Source organism: Cyprinodon tularosa, unplaced genomic scaffold, assembly GCF_016077235.1.
Source record: "Cyprinodon tularosa strain WSP-4 unplaced genomic scaffold, ASM1607723v1 ctg333, whole genome shotgun sequence".
Classification (NCBI taxonomy): Eukaryota; Metazoa; Chordata; class Actinopteri; order Cyprinodontiformes; family Cyprinodontidae; genus Cyprinodon; species Cyprinodon tularosa.
The window spans coordinates 988138-1007915 of NW_024039045.1; the positions used below are offsets into that span (position 1 = coordinate 988138).

Here is a 19778-nt window from a genome sequence, read left to right on the forward strand (position 1 = left end):
TATTCCATTCATTTTCTTCTAAGTCTACTTTTCCAAATCTAGCTACCTGCAGCAAATAGCCGGTCCCATATGCTGCTTAATACAAACTGGAACCTTCTGGAAAGTCCCTCCAACCAGAGTGTTGTTGCAAGCTGTGCTTTTATGGTGCATTTAATGATATTTTGTGTAAACAAAAAAACTCAAAATTGACAGAAGACCTGTTTTAAAATGTCTGTATAGGCTTTTTAAAAAAAAAAAAAATCCTAAACCAAAACACTGTCTGTTTTTAAATTGTTTTATTGTTGTATAATCTCCATCCATCCACCCATCCATACCTTCTTATGCCTTTGTGATTTAAAAATGTTATTAGTTTCTCTCAATATAGTAATATGTCCGAACCAAGATAAACAAAAAATGCTTATTTGAACTGTGCACCTGTGTGCTTTTACACACCTTTTATTGTTGCCGAAAAGGCTTGCTTATGTTGTATTTTTAAGGTTATCTACAGGGAAGTCTTGCTACAAACAGCTCAACAGCATCCATTTAACAGAATGCACTCTGAGGGTAAAATAAGGGTGACCTCTGTGTTTTCTTAATGAGATTTTTCATATGCCACTAACCTTAAATTTAAGTAGAACAGAGAAAAAAACCCTAAAGGCCAACAATGGTAACAGAATCAGTTCTCTTTAAAGTCAGAACCAGTTTTGCCCTGCTACTGGTAGCATGATCCACATGTTAATAACATCAGGTTCTGTCAAGATTGTGGCACTGGTGACTGGATTATTAGTTAATCCCTTCCACCTGCTTAGCTCCGCCCAGTTTTCACCTGCTCTAATCTGTTCAGCCTGTTCCTGCTCTTATTTATGCTGCCTGTTTCCAGCCATATGTTTCAGATTATTTGAGCCATGTGTGACAGTATTCTAGTGTACCTGTGTGTTTCTGATTACATGACCTTGACAAGCCTCTGGATTTCTGAGTTTTGTTTGCCTGTGTTCTGCTCTGTTTGCCTGATCTGTCTTAGGATTGTTTCCTGGATTCTGCCTGCTTACGACCTTGGATCTGTCTCGTGGATTCTCCCTCTTTATCTCTTTGGCTCTCTGATCTTCCGGCCTGGACACATGCTCTTGCTTCAACTCTGACTTTCTCCCTCCGGATACTTCTGCTTTTCTGCATCTGCTAGCTTCCGCTCGTCAGTCTGCTCTGCTTCACTCCTGGGACTCTAGGGGGGGCTGCTGCATGCTCTAGAGAAATAATCCTTCTGGTTTCCAGTCCTTTGTCTGGGCTCAGACTGAACTGTTAACCAGGTTAGTGACACACATGCTCGTTATCGTTTCCTGTCTGAGTTTCGTAATCATTAACCTGAGTTTCCACCTCTACAGAGCTTCTAGCGACCCTGCCACAGCTGATGAGCCACTGTACGCAAAGCAGTAAATAAACGCTTGCTGTGAAAACACTCTGATCTGTCGCTTGAAGTCTGGGTCAAACATTATGAGCTTCTGGTTCTCTGCTCCCAGGGGAAGAACTGCCTTGGTACACAGAGATAATGATTTATTTTTCTTTCTTTAGCTTTATTAGAAATGATTTAGGTCATGGATCTAACAGACATAGAAATGGAGGAGAGAAAGGAAGAGAGGATAAAAATGAAGGGAATAGAGAAAAGGAGGGAGAGAAAGAGAGAGCGAAAGAAAAACACAGTTAATAATTTAAAGGTCAATGCAACATTTTTGCCCCATGTTTACTGGACTGACCAGGAGATAATTACTGTGATGATTGGTTCACAGAAAACTCCTGACTCATTTCAATTTAAATACATTTATCTTTATCTTACATGTACAAACAAGACTTTCTTATGTATAATACATCATATCCAAAACCTAGCACCAATCATCACTAAAACAGTTACAGCAATAGCATTCCACAGCTTGCATTGATATAATTATTTTAAATCTTTACATAATTATTTTAAAAGACTGTTACTGTACATTTACAGATGGCTACAGTGATGTTATATCAACATGACATGTGCAGAGATTTCCCAGGTGTTACAATATCTGAATATCAGCTTCATGATAACCTTGACGGTGTGGTTACTGCTTTATAAAGAGTGTTTTAACATCAGTACCTCGTTTGCAAATTATTTTACACATTTGAGCCTGTGAACAGGCAAGCTCACTGCCGTCATGACCCTCTGTTTACTACTATCAATGCACATCATTAACAATGTGGAAAACTTTTAGATTTTTTTTTCCAAACAGGGGTTTTTAGGCATTAAAGACAAAAAAAACTGATTTATTTTCAAATAAAACTTAATTCACATCTTTGTTTTATAGAGTAATTTGAGCCAAACCCGAACAAACTGAAGCAAACTGATGCTGTGCATGATTTTTACCTTTGTTCAACTGTGCAATTAACCCATTTACCCATAGAAAAATCATTCAATTTACAAAAAATATAAAAAGAAAATAATAATAAAAAATACATTCAGCCCAACAGTCACCCCAGCATAGGGGTGTAAAATATACAAATAAGAACAAAAGAAAAAAACTAAAACACAGCAGAGTTGAAGCTTTTAGACAATATAATGTCTTATTCGATCCTCATATATTGTTTGTTTTATACTATCTATTAATAGGTTTGTCTTTATATCCAATCAGAGCTATTGGATGTACCTAAAGAAACACTGTGCCTTAGTTTTTACCATAACAACTAAATATGTAAAAAAAAATTCATATCATTAATCTACATCCAGCCTCAGGTGATCTTTATGTTTCTTCCAATGAAATTAACAACATATATTTTGTTATCAACAGACTTTGAACATTTTCATTTCCTGGATATCTATATGTCTGAGCTATTCCATCCGGGATTCTGTTACATTTCTGGGATGAAAACGCAGAAGGACAGCAGTCTCATTTTATTAGACCTTTACTTTTCACTATTATCACTGACAATTTGAGACGTTTTGTCTCACAGGAAACTGTCTTCTGTGCCGACGAAGGAGAAACCATTGAAAGCGTTGTTTGAGCTGGTACTGGCATTAAACTCAGGGGTCCGACTGACCGAGCTGGGAACCATTTCCCTGGTGAACTCTGGGTCAATATGCTGGGTATCTGCTGGGCCTCTCTGAAAGACAGATTATTTGTAACTGATCATCAACTGCTCACTTATCCACATTTTAATCCATTGTAACTTTCTGAAAACAAAGCTACACAAATTGTATTATTTTTTAAAACAAAAGGTTCCACTTATTATTGCAGATCTAATTATTGCAGATCAACAAAGAAAATGTAATACTGGTATTACAAAGTAAAAAAATAAAATAAATAAATACAAAAATAAATAAATAAATAATTAAATAAATAAATGGGCTATGGTTTGAGAAAGAAAATCCTCAAACAAACCAGGAACTTTGCAATAATAGACTAAATTGAAATCAAAAACTGATTTAATAAATCGCCTGTTTGACAAAAAAGAAGTTGACAAAAATATTTTGAAAAGAAACATATTCCCTCTATAAGCATATTAACCAAGTGATATTGGTGCAGAATCCTGTCATAGTGACATTATTGAATTAAAGCAAAAATATTAACATTGCTTTTATCATGTATTATTTTTGTTATTGTTATTATCATTTTATTATTTCTTTTAACATTATTTAATTAATGTAAATAGGTAATGTAATTATTAATTTAATTTGTCTTTGTTATTAATAAAGTATTTTTGAATTAAATGGAACTGGCATCATAATCATGTGCAAATACAGCCATCTTGTGGTCAACCACCTACATAACATTTCTACATTGCTTCCACTGGGTGTGGAAGGACCTGTGTTGTTTAAATATCAGGGGTATCATTGATAAGATATTTGATATTAGGAGTCAGATTGTAGAAACAACACAGAGAAAAAAACCTAACTTGTCAAAGTTCGTTAAAGATATTTATTATGCTGTAATTAAGCTGTTTACAGGGAGACAGCCAAACAGAACCTACCACATTGGGGTTGTAAGGAGGAGTGATTCTCTTATGATAAAGGTCGTCCCAGTTGATTGGAGCAAAAAAGGGATGGTTCTTTATTTCTAACTGCAAATAAAGGAGAGGAAGATAGTTAGTGGAAGACTTGTTAGATTTTGTTAATTTACTATGGTTATCTGTCTTTATTTAAATTTAATCGCTGATCAGATATTGCATTAAAAGTAATTTTTACATTTTTCTTTCCAGCAGTGGCCTCTTCAGCTATGTCAACTCTATTACTGCTGGTCTTTATTCTTTAAAAAACCTATTTATTGTGTGTTGAATTTTCAGTACTTAAACTCACAAAGTCAGCAATGGCCCCAAGGCGTCTGTGTGGGTCTTTCTGCAGTAGACCAATCAGCAGGGAGCAAACAACCTCCGACTTCCCTGGATGGAGTGGCAGCGGCTTTTGGAGGATCCCGTCATACATTTCACCAACGTCCCGACTATAGAAAGGAGGCTAAAGTGAAAGGAGACCTTCAATTATTAAGAAATACAAATAATAAATCCTTAATTAAAAACAGAGAGCCAAGAACTAGCTTGTTGTGTCCCTAATAAAATGTTTGTATGCTGTGAATGAAAACAATGAATTAAGAGATGGAATTTCGAAGAATTGTTTAAAATTTAAATATGTGAAGCAGAAAATAATCAAAAGGATTAACCAAAAACTCTCAAACATACATACCAGGCTATAGATCATCTCATATAGAACTGCTCCTAGACACCACCAGTCTACTGTCCTGTCATACGGCTCCTTACGCAGAATCTCAGGGGCCAAATACTTCAGACAAAGAGCAGAAATCCATTTACAAATAAAGACAACTTATGAAGGATGAAGAATTTACCACCATTACATCATTTTCATTGTCTTTAAATGGAGAAGCTTTGTTAAATGAATGCTCTAACGTAAAATGATAACTCCATGGTATGTATGTACTTGCCACTCACTTCTGGTGTGCCACAGAAAGTGGAGGTTGTTCCCTCTGGCTCTACGCCCTCTTTGCACAACCCGAAATCTGTCAGCACCACATGACCCTGCAGAAATAAGACACAGCCGATCCAAAACTGCACTGAATTCAAAATTTAACCGACAAAATGGTTTTTTAGTGGCCTACCTGAGAGTCCAAAAGAATATTCTCTGGTTTTAAGTCTCTGTCAGATACAGATACAAAAACAAAAGGGATGAATATCAACTGATTATATGTACATTCAACAAATCCAACATGTCTAACATATCTGACCTGTAGACAATGTTAAGAGAGTGAAGGTAGCCAACAGCACTTGCAACTTCAGCTGTGTAGAACCTCGCCCTGGGCTCCGAGAAACACCTCTCCCTCTGGAGGTGGAAGAAGAGCTGCAGAGGAAGTAAAAGGTTCAGTCTGAATTATTCCATAAAAGCCTTACATTGGGTAGAGACAGTCAAATAATAAAGTTTGGTATTAAAAATAAGCAAAAGGAAAAATATCAAGGTAATAATGAAAGAAAAATGATACTTTAAAAAAAGAATATTGACAAATTCTCATTTAAAGTCTTAATTTTGTTGGGAGCTGGAGAAGTTCCACCTTTCTCCAGCAGAGTCCGCCGTGGATCCTCTGAGGGAGCCTCCTGCACAGCTGCAGTTCATCAAGATCATCAGAGGATCCACTACTTGAGCTGTCTTCAGACCTTGCCTCAACGCCGCAGTGTTGTTCCAGTTGGTCAGCGCTTAAGCCTAGATCCTCAGTGAAACTTTATGACTTTGAATCCAGCCTGGATTCTAACCATTGTCTCTGTCTTCCAGGTAACCAGTGTCTCCTCTGTGAAGCTCAGGAAGAGCTAACCTGCCGAGCCGACCCTCTGAGCCAAACCTGAAGAATCCTAGAGAACCTCCAAGCAGCTCAGGGCTAAGAGCTGGAAAACCTAAAGCCAAGGTCTGTGCATTACTAGAAGTGAGACGCTGAAGCAGCTAGCGGACTCTGCTGATGAACCCCTCTCCAGATCCAACAGAGACTCTCCCAAAGCTAAACCTCAAGAACCCTCAAGGTACAACCAGTAGGCTTCAGGAAATTAAACCTCTGTTGGCAACGCTAACTGAACTGTCTCTCACGCAGACTCCGGTGAACCAGTATCCAGGCCCCCGAACCCGAACCAGTACATTCTGTGTGCTTGAGCAAAATAAACTTGTTAAACTTTCATCCCGGTGTCCGTCAGTGGTGTTCTGCATACTTGGGTCGCTTTTAGTGAACCCATCATGACAAATTTTTTTTTTTAAATCGTGTCTAGGATACATGACTCAGTCTCTGTACAAGTTTTAGTGAGTTTAGAGTAAGAATAAAAGAAATCCTGTTATCTTTTTGTATTTGCTTGTAAAACATGTACCTCTCCTCCGTTTACATAGTCAAGCACAAAGTAGAGTTTCTCTGCAGTCTGGAAGGAGTAGTGGAGCCGAACCAGAAACGGGTGTTTCAGGCTCTTCAGGAGGACGTTTCTCTCAGCCATGATGTTCTTTTGCTGAAAAAGAGAAACACAGTGAATATCATCTGCTGCCAGAGTAAAACACCGGACAGTAAGATATCAAGGGCAGATAACATCAGCTGGCGTATGAGGCTAGTTTTCAAAACATGACCTGCACCTTATAAAGCTGTTGACGCTTTATGTTCTGTATTTATGACATGGTTCATTTCTGCGTTTCAGCGTAAAAAGAAAATACAGTCATCAGTCTTTTCCTTTATCATATTCTTTCTGTTAAGAGGGAGTTTTTCTCCTCCACTGTTATCACGTGCTTGCTCAGGATTACTGTGAAGTCTGAGACTCAATGCAATTGGCTGGGCTTTTTTAGAGGGTTGACTTCTTGACATTCAATAATCAGTTAAATCCGACTGTAGTGTATCGGATTAAAAGCTTCAGTGGATTTAATGTCTAACAAACTGAATGATCATATTAGTGACTCTTTGGTCATTAAATTTAAATTTTTTATGAACTGGCGCCCTTATAAGTGAATTAAACTAAACTTTTAACAAAAAATTCAATACATTTTTTAATTTAAGCTTTTTGATAAGCCAATGGATTTGAGTAAATCCAAATGTAACAAACTGATTTAAACATTTTTGGATTCTTTGATTTGACTAAACTAAGACAGGCAAAACGGTACTGGGAGGTACACAAAACAAAGAGGAAAAAAGTAGCTTTTTGAATAGAAATGCTAAAAAAATTGACATTTCTCAGAAACATAAGCCTTGAGAAAATAATAAAAATAACCAAATATTTTTCCATATACAGTGTATCATTTAACCTGAGCAAAACAGAACACTATGAAGGAGAGGAGGATGTGGTTCTTCTTCTTTGGATATTCTCATCATGTTGTTCAACAAACACTGAAGTGTCACTGTTTATTTTCTGTGAGCTATAAAATGTGTCCTTTGCACAGAACAGGCTGCAAAGTAGATAAGATACAGATGAGGTCTTATTGGGTCAGATCACTGTTTACTAGTAATACTCAGAAATACTTACTCACCCACAGTAAGAGAGTGCTTTTTTTTTTTTTTACTATTTATTACTTTATTTTGCTCTATACTGCACCTAGAATAAAATCATGGAGGATAATTGCCTAACTTTGTTACAGTTCGAAGCTTTATGCTGAGATATATTTAATTGGAAACCATTTGGACTTTTGACATTGAATTCATAAAAAGATGTTTTAACAGATGATCTGTTTGGAAAAAAACGGCTTTCCCTTTTCATTAGTAAAATATGCAAACAGGAGCAATAAAAATGACCAAATTACCTCTTTTTTCTTCAGGATGATCTTTTTCTGCAGCACTTTCACTGCGTAGAACTTGCTGTCGGCTTTCAGCTTTGCAAGCAGGACCTGCAGGATGGTTGGCTTATTAGTGGTTTGTTTTGTAAATATCCTGCACCAGCATCTAGACACACTGCTGCCAGGACATTTAATCACAAAACACAGACAGGCGATCTTTGGGAACGGGCAATGCTGGGAAATGTTAGTAGGACTGACACACAGAGATAAAAAAAATGTCACATTAAAATGTATCATTATTTGTAGGATAAGAAAGGAGCTCAAAGAAATAGCTGATTTAATGTTCTATGGGTTATTGTGAACTGGCCTAATTGATTCCAACTAAACAAGGTAATTAAACTACAAAAATAAAAGCAATTTATCAAATAATTCTTAAAACTTGCTTTTTTTCCAAGTGCTGAAGCATTGCTTTAATACAGAGAGTTGGTTGCTCGATGGTAATGGATAGGATAATCTGAGTGACCTCAAAGTGTTCAAATTCAAAGATCTGAGTTGTAAAAAAGACTTGATCTATTTGATGCACAATAAGAGAACATTAGATTACAAAGAAAAGGGTTTATAAAAAAATGGACAAAAAAATGAAGAAGAAATTAACCAGTCATCAAAGCTTTTGCAGGGAAGGAGGACAAACTTTGAATTTATTTGTCTGCTGAGAAAAAGAACCACATTTGATTTGATTAATGGAAAAAGGAGTTGAGAAAGTAGCATGGAAGAAGATTCAATAAAGGATAAAAATCCAGGCTTAGCAGAGGAGTTTAAAGGACAAATGGGTCAAGCTGTGTTATTCCAAAAAGTGGTTGCAACACAGTCTTTTTAAACATCAACTCAGACAGAAAAGGGCTGTTGCCGATAGAAACAGCTGAGAATAAAGTCCACAGAGGATTTAGAGATCTTTAAATGCCTCTCTACTTCTGTCAGCAAAGATATAAAGGAAAGGTTTACAGGAAATTTGGAAACTTTACAGAATAAAAAGTTTGACTGGAGAGTGGATATCCATGTCAAAAGGAGAAATCAGTCATTTTTAGAAAATAATTTAATTAATAATAACATTAATGAGGACTATTCTTAATATACAATATTCATATAGAAGAACAAGAGAAAATCATCATGGTTTTTACCAGGTGCAAAAAATTTTCCATCAGCAATTGATGCTAAGAAGTAACACGAAGAAAAACAGTTTTTTTTGTGACCTGTAGCAGGTATTTCAAGTTTAACACTGAAAGAAGGTGAAACTTAAAAATGTTATCTGTTCCAAGGCTGCAATTATTTATGAGTGACAGTTTGGTGTGATGGAGCAGGTCATAAGCATTGATAAGTAAAAAAACAAAAACAAAAACAGCCTTTAAATAAAGTAGAATGAGTAATGAGAAGGTGGTGATTATTTTACTAAATGTTTTTCTTATGCTCTTCTATCTTACAAGGTCAGAGTGGAATCTGAGCTTTCAAGTAAATCATATAACTATAAAATATCTTAATCTACCAGAGCAATAAATGATGCCTGCAGCATGGCCTTTTATTTCTTTAGGTCCAGGCAGGTGAACAAAAAGTCAAGCCCAGTAGATGCATCCAACATTAAAGATATAAATATGTCACTTTTTAGTGTTACCTTTCCAAAGGTTCCTTTTCCGATGACGGCCAAGAAGTCAAAGTCAGTTGGTCTGGCGCTAAAAAAGCAGAAAAGTAGAGTGTTAAATATGTTTATGAACTTTTACACAATAATATGACCTTAAATTGTTTGCAAAAGTGGAAATCAAACAGGTAAAAATGCAAATATATATGTTTTATCAGAAGACTTTCTCCTCAGACAGCAATAACTAACATTTATACATTAAGAGAAACTGATTCAGTTTTTCTGAGAAACTAAAGTTTGCAAACTTGTGGGAGCTAAGTTGAAGATATACAGAAACCTATCTGATATAGTAAGAATTAGAGATGAAATGATTCAAGTTTTTACTAAGAACGAAAGCCGATACTGATTTAATATGTGTCTAAACAATCCCCATTATTTGCTGCTGATTTTTGCAGCTGATGCTTGAAGCCGATGTAGCTTTCTTTTCCTTCATTTACATGTTTAAAAATGACACAATGATAGCAAATGTTACAGAAAATCTAAATTTAAACAAAAATAAAAAGGTTTTAACAAATAAAACATATTAACCTTGAAAAGGAAATGATGGGAGGTGAAATGCATGGGCTTTTCGTGACATCAAGGCATAGCTGGCGAATGCACAAAGGAATCAGCGCAAGCATGCATGAATCTATTAATACTCATACAGGAAAAGATATTATAAAAGGTATTATAAAACAAAACGTATAGATGTATCGGCCTAGAACTAATTAGAATCATATATTACAGCAGCCATCAAAGAACGCTAATACGCTCTGAGCTTAAACCTACATGTTTATTGAATGTTTATTATCCTCCAAACATAGTATTGTAACAAAACAAAAAAAAGGTATGAGGTTATCAGTCAAGAATTGACTGCAAAAAATTCCAAATCACTTTCTTTACAGATTTTCCACACTCAGAGATGAATAACTCTTCCTAGGAGTGGCCAGCAAACAAACCAAGGGCAAGGTGAATAAAGATTCCTGAGGTCATGGAGAAGCCCAGGGTTATATGAATGCAACCAGAGGAGATTAACTTTGTTAAATGTTAATCTTTAGAATTAAATCTCCACAACCTTTCCTCTACAGCTTGTTAAATATTACATAAAGAAGTTTGATGGTTGCTTAAAAAAATATTTTTTGACTCACGAGGAAGAAGAAAATTTCTATGAGGATAAAAATAATCACTTTATTCTATAAGGAACTTTATACACTACTTTAAATCTGCTAATAGGGATCAAGATTTTGATCTGTTTTGCTGCATTTATTTCTGAAGAAAAAAAAACTTTTCTTTGCACTGAAAACTACTTTATGGATCTGGAAGTGAAAATCTCAACTGGATCGGATAAGCAGCAAAAAAATGAAAAATGAAAGAGATGGAAAAAAACACAGATTTATTCAGATCAGAAATGTTCCTGCCCACAGCTATCAACACCCAAATCACCTGTTCAAAAAATAACTCATGAGTCACTGCAATGTTTAATTTCAGTTTGGGATTAATAAACTATTTTCTATTTGAATTGAATTGAGAAAATTTAAATAGCATCTTTCAACAAACAGAAATTGAGAGGAAGCTCGGAGGAGCAGATTGTGAGAGGACAACCCCCAAAATAAGGGAGTTTAAACTGTTTTACAAAAAATATAATTATTATAATATATATTTTAATATAATATATATTATAATATTATTGAAATTATATAAAATAAATGTTGTTTTTTGATGGTTATAGATGGTGATAGGGGAAAAAAAAGGGAGAATAACAGGCAGGTAGATAGATAGGCATCCATAAAAGGGACCGATTGAGGATGCATAGAATGCAGATTCCTTGAAAAAAAAAAAGGTTGTAAGGCACAACAGATAGTTGGACAGGGCTTTGAACTAATATGAATGAACTGGAGATTATTTAAGAATTGTAAATCCTGCACCTCAGACACTGCTGTGTTTTTTGCTTTAAACAAACTGCAGGTAGAATCTGTGCAGGGAAATATATTCTGTAGAGACCAAAAAGAAATGAGTCTACGTTGATATTACAACTGAAGCTTCAGTACATATCTAAGATAAAACCTAATAAGAAACAATGTAGACTTTCACCTGTTGGTTGGTAATACAGTTGGTTACCATAGAAACTCTGCATCGATTGGATAAAAATCACTGCTAAACAAGATGTTTTTGAGGCAAGTCCCCGTGCTGCTTTGGCATCCGGGGATGAGAAAGTCGTTGCTCCCCTACTATCTTTGGTATGGTAACCATTTTGCAAGACGTTATATGTTTGCATATAAAATATGTTCAGAAATAAAATAGCTGCTTTAGTGATAGTATTTGTTTCCAGTCTGAGATTTGATATGGAGTCTTAAAAAAACCTTCATCCCAAAAACATTAAATCCAATGAAAGTCAAACTCTGTTTAGTGAGAGCAGAGCTACTGACTGTGGGTTTGCTGAAGGTCCCAAGTTGACATCGTCATGAGAGGTGGCGGATGCTGACCGCAACTGGAGAGACAGAAAAAACAAAGCAGAAAAACACATAAGGACAGCTAACAATAAAAAAAAAAAAAAAAAAAAAAAAAAAACACAAATTGACCATAAAATGAAATTACTAAAATATTTCAGTCTTTTTTTGGCACTTTGCATGATGGTGTTTGTTTTCCACATCACAGTAAACCAGTTCAATATAAAAGCATGAAGGACACTGCAATATCAACTAAATGAGCACAAAAAAGGTTAATTCGAAAGCCTTGTGTAATATGAATAAAGGGAAAGAATATGATCTCTTTCTTCCCTTTGTTTCGTTTGGCAAACACCAAAGGGCTTTTCAACACTCAGATGGTGCAGAGTGAAACTAACACAGACTTGATTGACAATGTTAAAAAAAAAACACATTTCTGTTCTAAAAATTAGAAATGCAAATAAAACACAAAAGTTTGAGTCATATAACTTCTTTCTAATCCTATTATCAGAGAAAAGTTCCATCATTGCTTTAATTAGCTTGTGTTTATTTTTTATTAAACATTTCTGTAATTGCACACTATATCTAAAAATAATCATCAATACAACCAAAGGATAGTTTAGACCTCTAAAATGTTGATCTAAAAAACAGACTGACATCAAGACATATGGAAAAGACAGCAGCGTGAAAAATTATGCCTCACACTCTAACAGCCTATTGGTTGAAATAGAGATAAAAGCAAGCACATTATAACACTCACATTACAGTGTGCCATGGCTGATGTGTTCCTGATCCTGGAGCACCAGAGTTTAACCAAACCTGTGGGATGACAAGACGGCTTCAGGATTCAAACATGCCTTCCACGGTTTCTTCTTTTGTTCTTTCCTGAGCTCTAGATGAACCTGTTGCCCTTATATCCCAGGCTGACTGAGTGTGTTTTGTGTGTATGATGAGCAGCTGACTCCTGTGTCACAGCCTAGGGATCCAGATGGACTGGAAGTTCTTGTTTCCCAGGAATGACATGGTGGACCAACAGAAAGACAATCAGGGACATTGTACACCAGATCAGCATGGGGATTCTTTATTTCAGTGTTTATACTGGGATACTGGCATTCTTTTTCTAGAACATAATTTAGAGGATTCAACTCTAATTACAGTAGAATGAGGCTTTTTTTGTTAGACGTGATTATGTAAAACTACCAGGAAACTACTGACAGTTTATGTAATTCTTGAATGATGAAACATAAATTACTTCTATGTGGCAACGCCACTTCATGGCAATAAATCACAGTACACTGGAAAAGTGTTTTGTTTCCCTTAGAGGATGCTACACTGAGACGTGGTGGAGAGGCAGAGTTCAGTATGCTGGTAGCTCCCATGAAGACTCTCTAAATCCCAAATCAGCTTATTATGTTTACTCCTATATATTTTATTTTATAAGATGATTTGAAAATTTGAAAATTAACAAAATAAATATGCAAAATGTGGTGGAGCAGCAGAGTTAAGTATGCTGGTTGCTCCCATGAAGACTCTCTAAATCCCAAATTAGCTTATTATTTTTACTCCTATATATTTCATTTTATTAGATGATTTGAAACTTTAAAAATTAACTAAATAAATATGCAAATTAACAGTTTATTCATCTGTTCACCAAATATTGCGATATTCAACAGTAACAGCCTAATATGTTCCCATGCTGGGCATCAGATTGGTCACACACTGCTGTGGGACGGTTGTGAGTGTCTGGAGCTGGCCACTGTGGCTGAGTTGGTCACTGTTCCATTTAATATTGTCACAAATTTCCAGTGGTTTTGATGTCCAAACTACAAGAACACCAGAAACAATTGTAAAAACAAAACAAAAAAACATTTCTTTAGATAGAGTGCCAAGGACAGGAGATATAAAATGGCCACTGGTTGCAGTCTCATCTCCATATCTATCTAGATCGAGATTTTCCTCCAAAAAGTCAGGGAGATGTCGCTCCACAACATTCCACTGCCTCCATTAAAAGCTGTACCTGCTTTCTGAGCTAACTATTAAAGGTTATCAATACAAATCAGAAATATGCCAACCTGAAAATATATGACTGTATTTAGAGCCGCTTTAAAAAGTAATTAAACTCTGCAGCAAATTAACTGCTCTGCCAAAATATGTTTTGGTTTCAATACAGCAAAAAAAAAAAAAAAAAAAAAAAAAAAAAAAACATTATATCACACTGTTTTGTTCCAAAGGTTTAAACAAATTTTAATGAGGAGCTAAAAAAAGTGCAAGAGTGACCAGAGTGTCTAGATGTATCTAAGCAAAGTGTATCTCTATGTTGCCCCTCCCCCACCTAATGCTGCAAACAATCCACTGTAACAAGTTGTAACTTTCTTCCCTTGTCAATACTGAGTATATTTAGCTGATTAAACTTCATTTCCATTAGTTTGATAATTTCTTAGAGATGAAATAGGGCTACTTCCCCGCAGATATCTATGATTTCCATGCCACTACATGGCAGTGATTTGTAATGTCAACACTAGCACTACCAATCACTGTTTTTTCAACAAGCAGGGTTTTAAAACTGAGACATAAAACAGAAATTGGCAGAATAGCTACTTGAGCAAACAGCCTGACTAATTAAACAGCTCAGCTTGTTATTCTTGTATTACTCTGAAATGAGTAAAACAGCAAAAATGCATCATATTCTGCATAAACATGTGTTCCCTTTAAAACTAAGACATTTAGTGTTTCTATCATATAAACAATGTAATCTAAAACAATTATATGATATGTGTTAATAACATTTTTTTCTTTGTGTTCTATTCTAAAGAAATTAGACCTTTTGTTTCAATGGATAAACAAGCATTATGACTAAATGGACCATTAATAACTTCTGTTCAGTTGGCATTTAGAACTGAATTTAACTGCATTGTATCAAAGCAACAATCAACCTGTAAGATTTGTAATTTCATTCTCTTTGTGTCATAGAACTGTATCGGTTGGAGCTGATTATATATTTCTCTTAGAGGATGTTGCCTATGAAGACCAACTGAGTTACTTGATGTTTTAGGTTAAATCTATGTATTAAAATCCATCCATCCATCCATTTTCAGTCATGCTTATCACTGATGGGGTCGCAAGGGGTGCTGGTGATCTCTAGCTTTCTATGGGCGAGAGACAGGGTACACCCTGGACAAGTTGGCAGTCCATCACAGGGCAACACAGAGACAAACAGGACAAACAACAATTCACACACACTCACACCTAGGGAGAATTTAGACAGGCCAATTAACCTAACAGTCATGACCGCTGTAGGAAGCCGGAGTACCCGGAGAGATCCCTCGTATGCACAGGCAGAACATTCAAACTCCATGCAGAAAGACCCCGGGCCGGGGATCGATCCCTGAAGCTTCTTGCTTGAGGACAGCAGTGCTACCCACTGCTCTACTGTGCAGCCCTGTATTAAAATCAACACAGATATATTTATTTTAACTGTAATAACCAAAATGCTCTAGGTGAGAATACAATTTCTTTGTTTCTTCAAACCAAAGACATATTATTATTCTTCTCTGTATGGATGTGGAATGTAAATAACATGTGATGGGGGCAGGTTTACCATGCCTATATGGGCAACAGGTCTGTGCATCATTTATTTTTAGAAGAGCTTCTGCAGAACTTTACTAGCTTTGCATTCTGGGAATTGGAATTGGGGGAAACTGTGGGCTACATCAAGCAGAGGGTAAGAAATGTGATATTAACCTTTTTATTGGAAAAGAAAATGCAATGATTAATAACCCCTAAACAGATTGTTTTATGTATTTGTAGTTAGTTCAGGTGGAGTTAACATGTCCTGAGTGGAAAAGTTTTCACATTTCAACACAACCACAGCCTGCCCTAACATAAAAATAACATATCGCCTTACTGGGACAAACTGTTAAAAAAAGTAGTTTTTCTCTAGCACATGATCACGCCAACTACTTTAATCTGTGCCTTCCTCTTACCGCCTTTACCTCCAGGATAGGAAACAGGGCTTTGTTTCTGTCAGCCATGTGCTCTAAAGCCTAAAGGGAGATCATACTACAGAGCTGCTGTTAAAAAGAAGAAAATGTCCTTTCATCCATTTTATGAAAGAGTATGGGAACACAGCCTGCTATTGATTAAGATTAATCAGGAATCATGCCTTCCGAACTTTAAAATAATGTTTTTTTTCCTAACCTGCAGCAATAGATTTTTTTCAAGGCTTAACATTTTTTCACTCCCTTTAGAGACTGACAACAGTTAAAAGAAGATATCCTGAACAGAAATCAGCAATGAGCTGTGGAGCATTGTGGGCATTCTCATTATATCCAAAAATACACAGCTGCAAAACAATAAGATTAAAATATTTCTTCTGTTCTTACTTGTTACTATTGAATATTTTGGAGAAGTTTCAAAACAAGACAATGAGGAAGATATAAGGATGAATACATGAAGGAATATAATCTACCTAAACCAGTAACCCCCCCAATAAACCTTAAAACTGCAGGATGTGTGAGGTAATATGTTTAAGACGCCATCAATGATTCTCTATAATCACCTTGTGGAGCAGCTTTGACCTTCTCTGTTTTTGTTGGAGCCATTTTAGAGTTTTTTTTTTTTAAATCTCCCTTTGAAGCATTTCCTGTAGGCCCCACAACCCCTGAGAAGAATCACCCGTGTTTTTCTAATTTTGTTCACATTTAAGTACCAAAGCTCAGAAAGAGATCATTTGAATCCTCTCCAGCTCTAAATGACTTTTCAGGACTTAAAATAAATAAGAGTTACAAGGTTTTAGTTTTTGAGATGTAGCCACTTTGGGTTATCAGTGGTTCTAATTTAAGGATTTCTTGATTTTACAGATAAGCAATTTAAAGGCTGGGAAGAAACCACACTAAGCTATTAAATGTATACTTTATTACCGGTATATATATTTACAGTTTAGGAGAAGTTAGGTTTTATCGTAAATGAAAGCTTTTTTTCTATTTACTCAGGCTATCTTGCCTGATAATAGAGTTGATTTTATGATCTTTAACATTTGGGTCTTACATTTAAAAAAGGCAAAAACAGAAGAAATCTGTGAGGAAGCAAATACCTTTACACAGTACTATAAATATCTGCTCACTAAGCCTTACTTTGCTGCCAAAGCAAAACAATGAAGGTGGCAGGGGCCAGTGAAGCAAAGTCAAATCTATTTGGCTCTGTTTCAGCAGCCCCCTCAACAGAGGCTCAGCAAATACCTCCAACTACATGGAGGCATGGTACACGGTGTTCTTGCCAGTCGATAATAATGTAAATAAAGAAAGATGAGCTTGACCTAATGAAACCAGTGTTGCTTCTAATAACAGAATTTGTTTACGTGTTATGAGGAAGTCATCCGAAGATGTGACTGCCATCTTAGGGAGGCAGTGGGAGTTAATGATTACCTTCAGTCTGGACCTTTGTAACCTTGCAGATTTCAAACATAAATGATAAAATGTATTGGAAGCATGCACAACACATAGCTTTAAATGCAAGTCACCTAAAAAGCTTATAAACTGTGCATACGTGAAATAAATATCAAAATAAAAGCACAATGTAATGAGGTTATGCTATGTTATGGAGATATTGATTCTTTGCCCGTATTACACTCTTTTAATCCTCCACAAATAAACTCTGGCAAACCAATCATCTCCCCTCACAAAAAAATCTCTAATGGAACATCTAGTTGAAAAAACGAAACAATAGGAGTATTACAAACTTCTTGTAAGATATGTAAGGAAATAAAGCAGGGTCTGTAATGCTAAAGCATTGTCAAAAACCATCAACCCTAATAATAATGTAGTATAAACAAAAGTGTGATAAGCATGTCTTAGGTGAATAAAAATGAAAAATGTGTAACACTGTAAATACTAGAAATGGTTTTAATATATAAAAGAATTAGGAGAGGATATGCTATTACAAAAATGCAAAAAGTACAGATAACATACAGGCATAAACTAACAAAAGTTTTATTGAATTATACTAATTTAATGTTAGTTTATCTTGTTGTCCCAAAAACATAATTGTAATGTGAGAATGAAATGAAAAGACTCCGTCTATTAGAAATTGCACCTTTTAGTTTGCCTACCTGGATTGCAGAAGATGTGAAGTGAGATGACCCTCTGCTGCTGGTTTAGGACTCTGGAGGAGAGTGAAAACAGAGCTCTGCCAGGACTGCAGCAGGCTGAGGCACCTCAGACACGCTTTTTGTTTTTAAAACATGAGGGAAGGTCAGCAGGTACAGTCTGACCCAGTAAATCATTGATAAAAAAAGTTACAGAGTTTAGAAAAGGGGCGGGGAAACGCCTCCAGTGAAAACAGAAAAGTAATTCCTAAGGCTGTGACTGGATTTCAAAATAAAAGACCTGAAGCATGGACTGATTGTCCAAACCAATAAGATAAGATATTGTAAATAATCCCCAAAACAATCAAACATGTTTTTTGTATTTCGTATATAAACATATTAAGTATCCAACAGCAACGTTGCAACCCTTTTTCTATTAAAATTAAAGACATATAGAACACTAGATAATCTATCCACTATTTCTCAGATTAATTTAGCTTTGCCAGTACTTCTCCCAAATTTTTCACAACAGGCAAACAAGGGAAAAAAGGTGCATCCGACTCTAAATTTAAAATACCTGATTTTAATTATCGTCAAATCAACTTACAATAGAATATAGTTTGAAAATAGTTTGATTAATGAAATCTTTTTTCATAGCAGTGGAATACACCTTTAATTTGACACTAAGATGATAAGTCTACTTATGCTTGCTTTTTTCTGAGTTTTAATTTTCATGGAAAACTCTTTATTTTGTAAATTTAATGTAGCTTTATGAGTCAGTCAGCTTATAGATTGACATCATAGGAGAAAAAAAGCTGTCATTGTATAGGATACCAAGAAATGTTATTACACAGCATCTTGTCTTTTTAGAAGCCTTAATAGGCATTAAATGATTATCTGAGCTTTTTATTTCAAATAAGTAATATACTGCTGATTTTACAAAATATCCATCTAGTGATTTTAGGAGTTAACTAATGGAATTTGTTTCAGTAATTCTTACTGACCTAAAACTAGAAATGTTTTTTTGTTTGAAAACCAAACAGCAAGAAAATAAGCGATTCGTTTCAATTGTATGTACATATGTTATAATTTTATTATTCCTTGTGCTAAATGTCTGAATGCCAGATTGGTAATAATAACATAATAGATATAAAAAGCTAGAGATTCTTTTTAAATTTAACTTAATGAGAATACCATGAATCAAACTAGGAACTCATTCTCTACTAGGTACAGCATGAGTAGCTCATCAGCAACATCCTGTTTGGAAACATCTGGCTTTGAATATTGGTGTAGAATTATAAAATTTTGGTAAATATAATTTTAGGTTTTGATGCTTTTCACAACCACAACAGATCTCTAGGATCTGTAAATTGTAAGCAATAGAGGGGACAATAATGTGGGAATCCCTCTATAAAATCATCAGTAAATATCAGTAAGTTGCAAATAAAGGGAAAAAAATAAACAGACCAGCGAAAATTCAAGAAAGATCAATATTTCGAGCTGCGCATTTGAGAGCAGTTAGTTTGGATTTCTCCTTCCTGTGTGAAGCAGTCTAGTTTCGCTTTAAATATCTGCTCTGAAGGCGGCCATAGCAACAGTTTATCAGCAACACCTGATGCCCAGGCTGCCTCTGTGGAACATAACGATAAGCAGAGAAGACTGAAAGGGCGTGGAAGGAGTTGTCACCAACCACAGCCAACTGTTGACGACAATATGCTCAATAGGGGGATATGATACAAGCAAACTCAGTTTATAGTCAATAGTATTCCTAGGACAAGAGGACAGGAAATGATTCCCCTCAAACCTCAAATAAGACAAGAAAATGGGTCAATAATTCAACAATAAAGGTTTGGATGT

General features: G+C 35.5%; 1 protein-coding gene across 2 annotated transcripts; it reads right to left on the bottom strand.

The window, feature by feature from the left end:
• Positions 1-1681: 1681 nt before the first annotated feature.
• sgk2a (serum/glucocorticoid regulated kinase 2a) lies at positions 1682-18100 on the bottom strand. 2 transcript variants are annotated; one of them, XM_038294087.1, is made up of 13 exons: positions 17946-18100; positions 12600-12658; positions 11822-11883; positions 9393-9450; positions 7754-7837; positions 6349-6480; positions 5232-5344; positions 5106-5142; positions 4939-5025; positions 4676-4771; positions 4295-4450; positions 3970-4059; positions 1682-3102 (listed from the first exon to the last, which is right to left on the bottom strand). In XM_038294087.1, exons 2-13 carry the CDS (start codon positions 12612-12614, stop codon positions 2947-2949), a joined length of 1086 nt encoding a protein of 361 aa, XP_038150015.1. In that variant the 5' UTR covers positions 12615-12658; positions 17946-18100; the 3' UTR covers positions 1682-2946. The 2 variants fall into 2 exon arrangements, with proteins under 2 accessions (XP_038150015.1, XP_038150016.1); XM_038294088.1 differs by lacking the exon at positions 17946-18100 and having other exon boundaries at positions 12600-12777.
• Positions 18101-19778: the final 1678 nt, after the last annotated feature.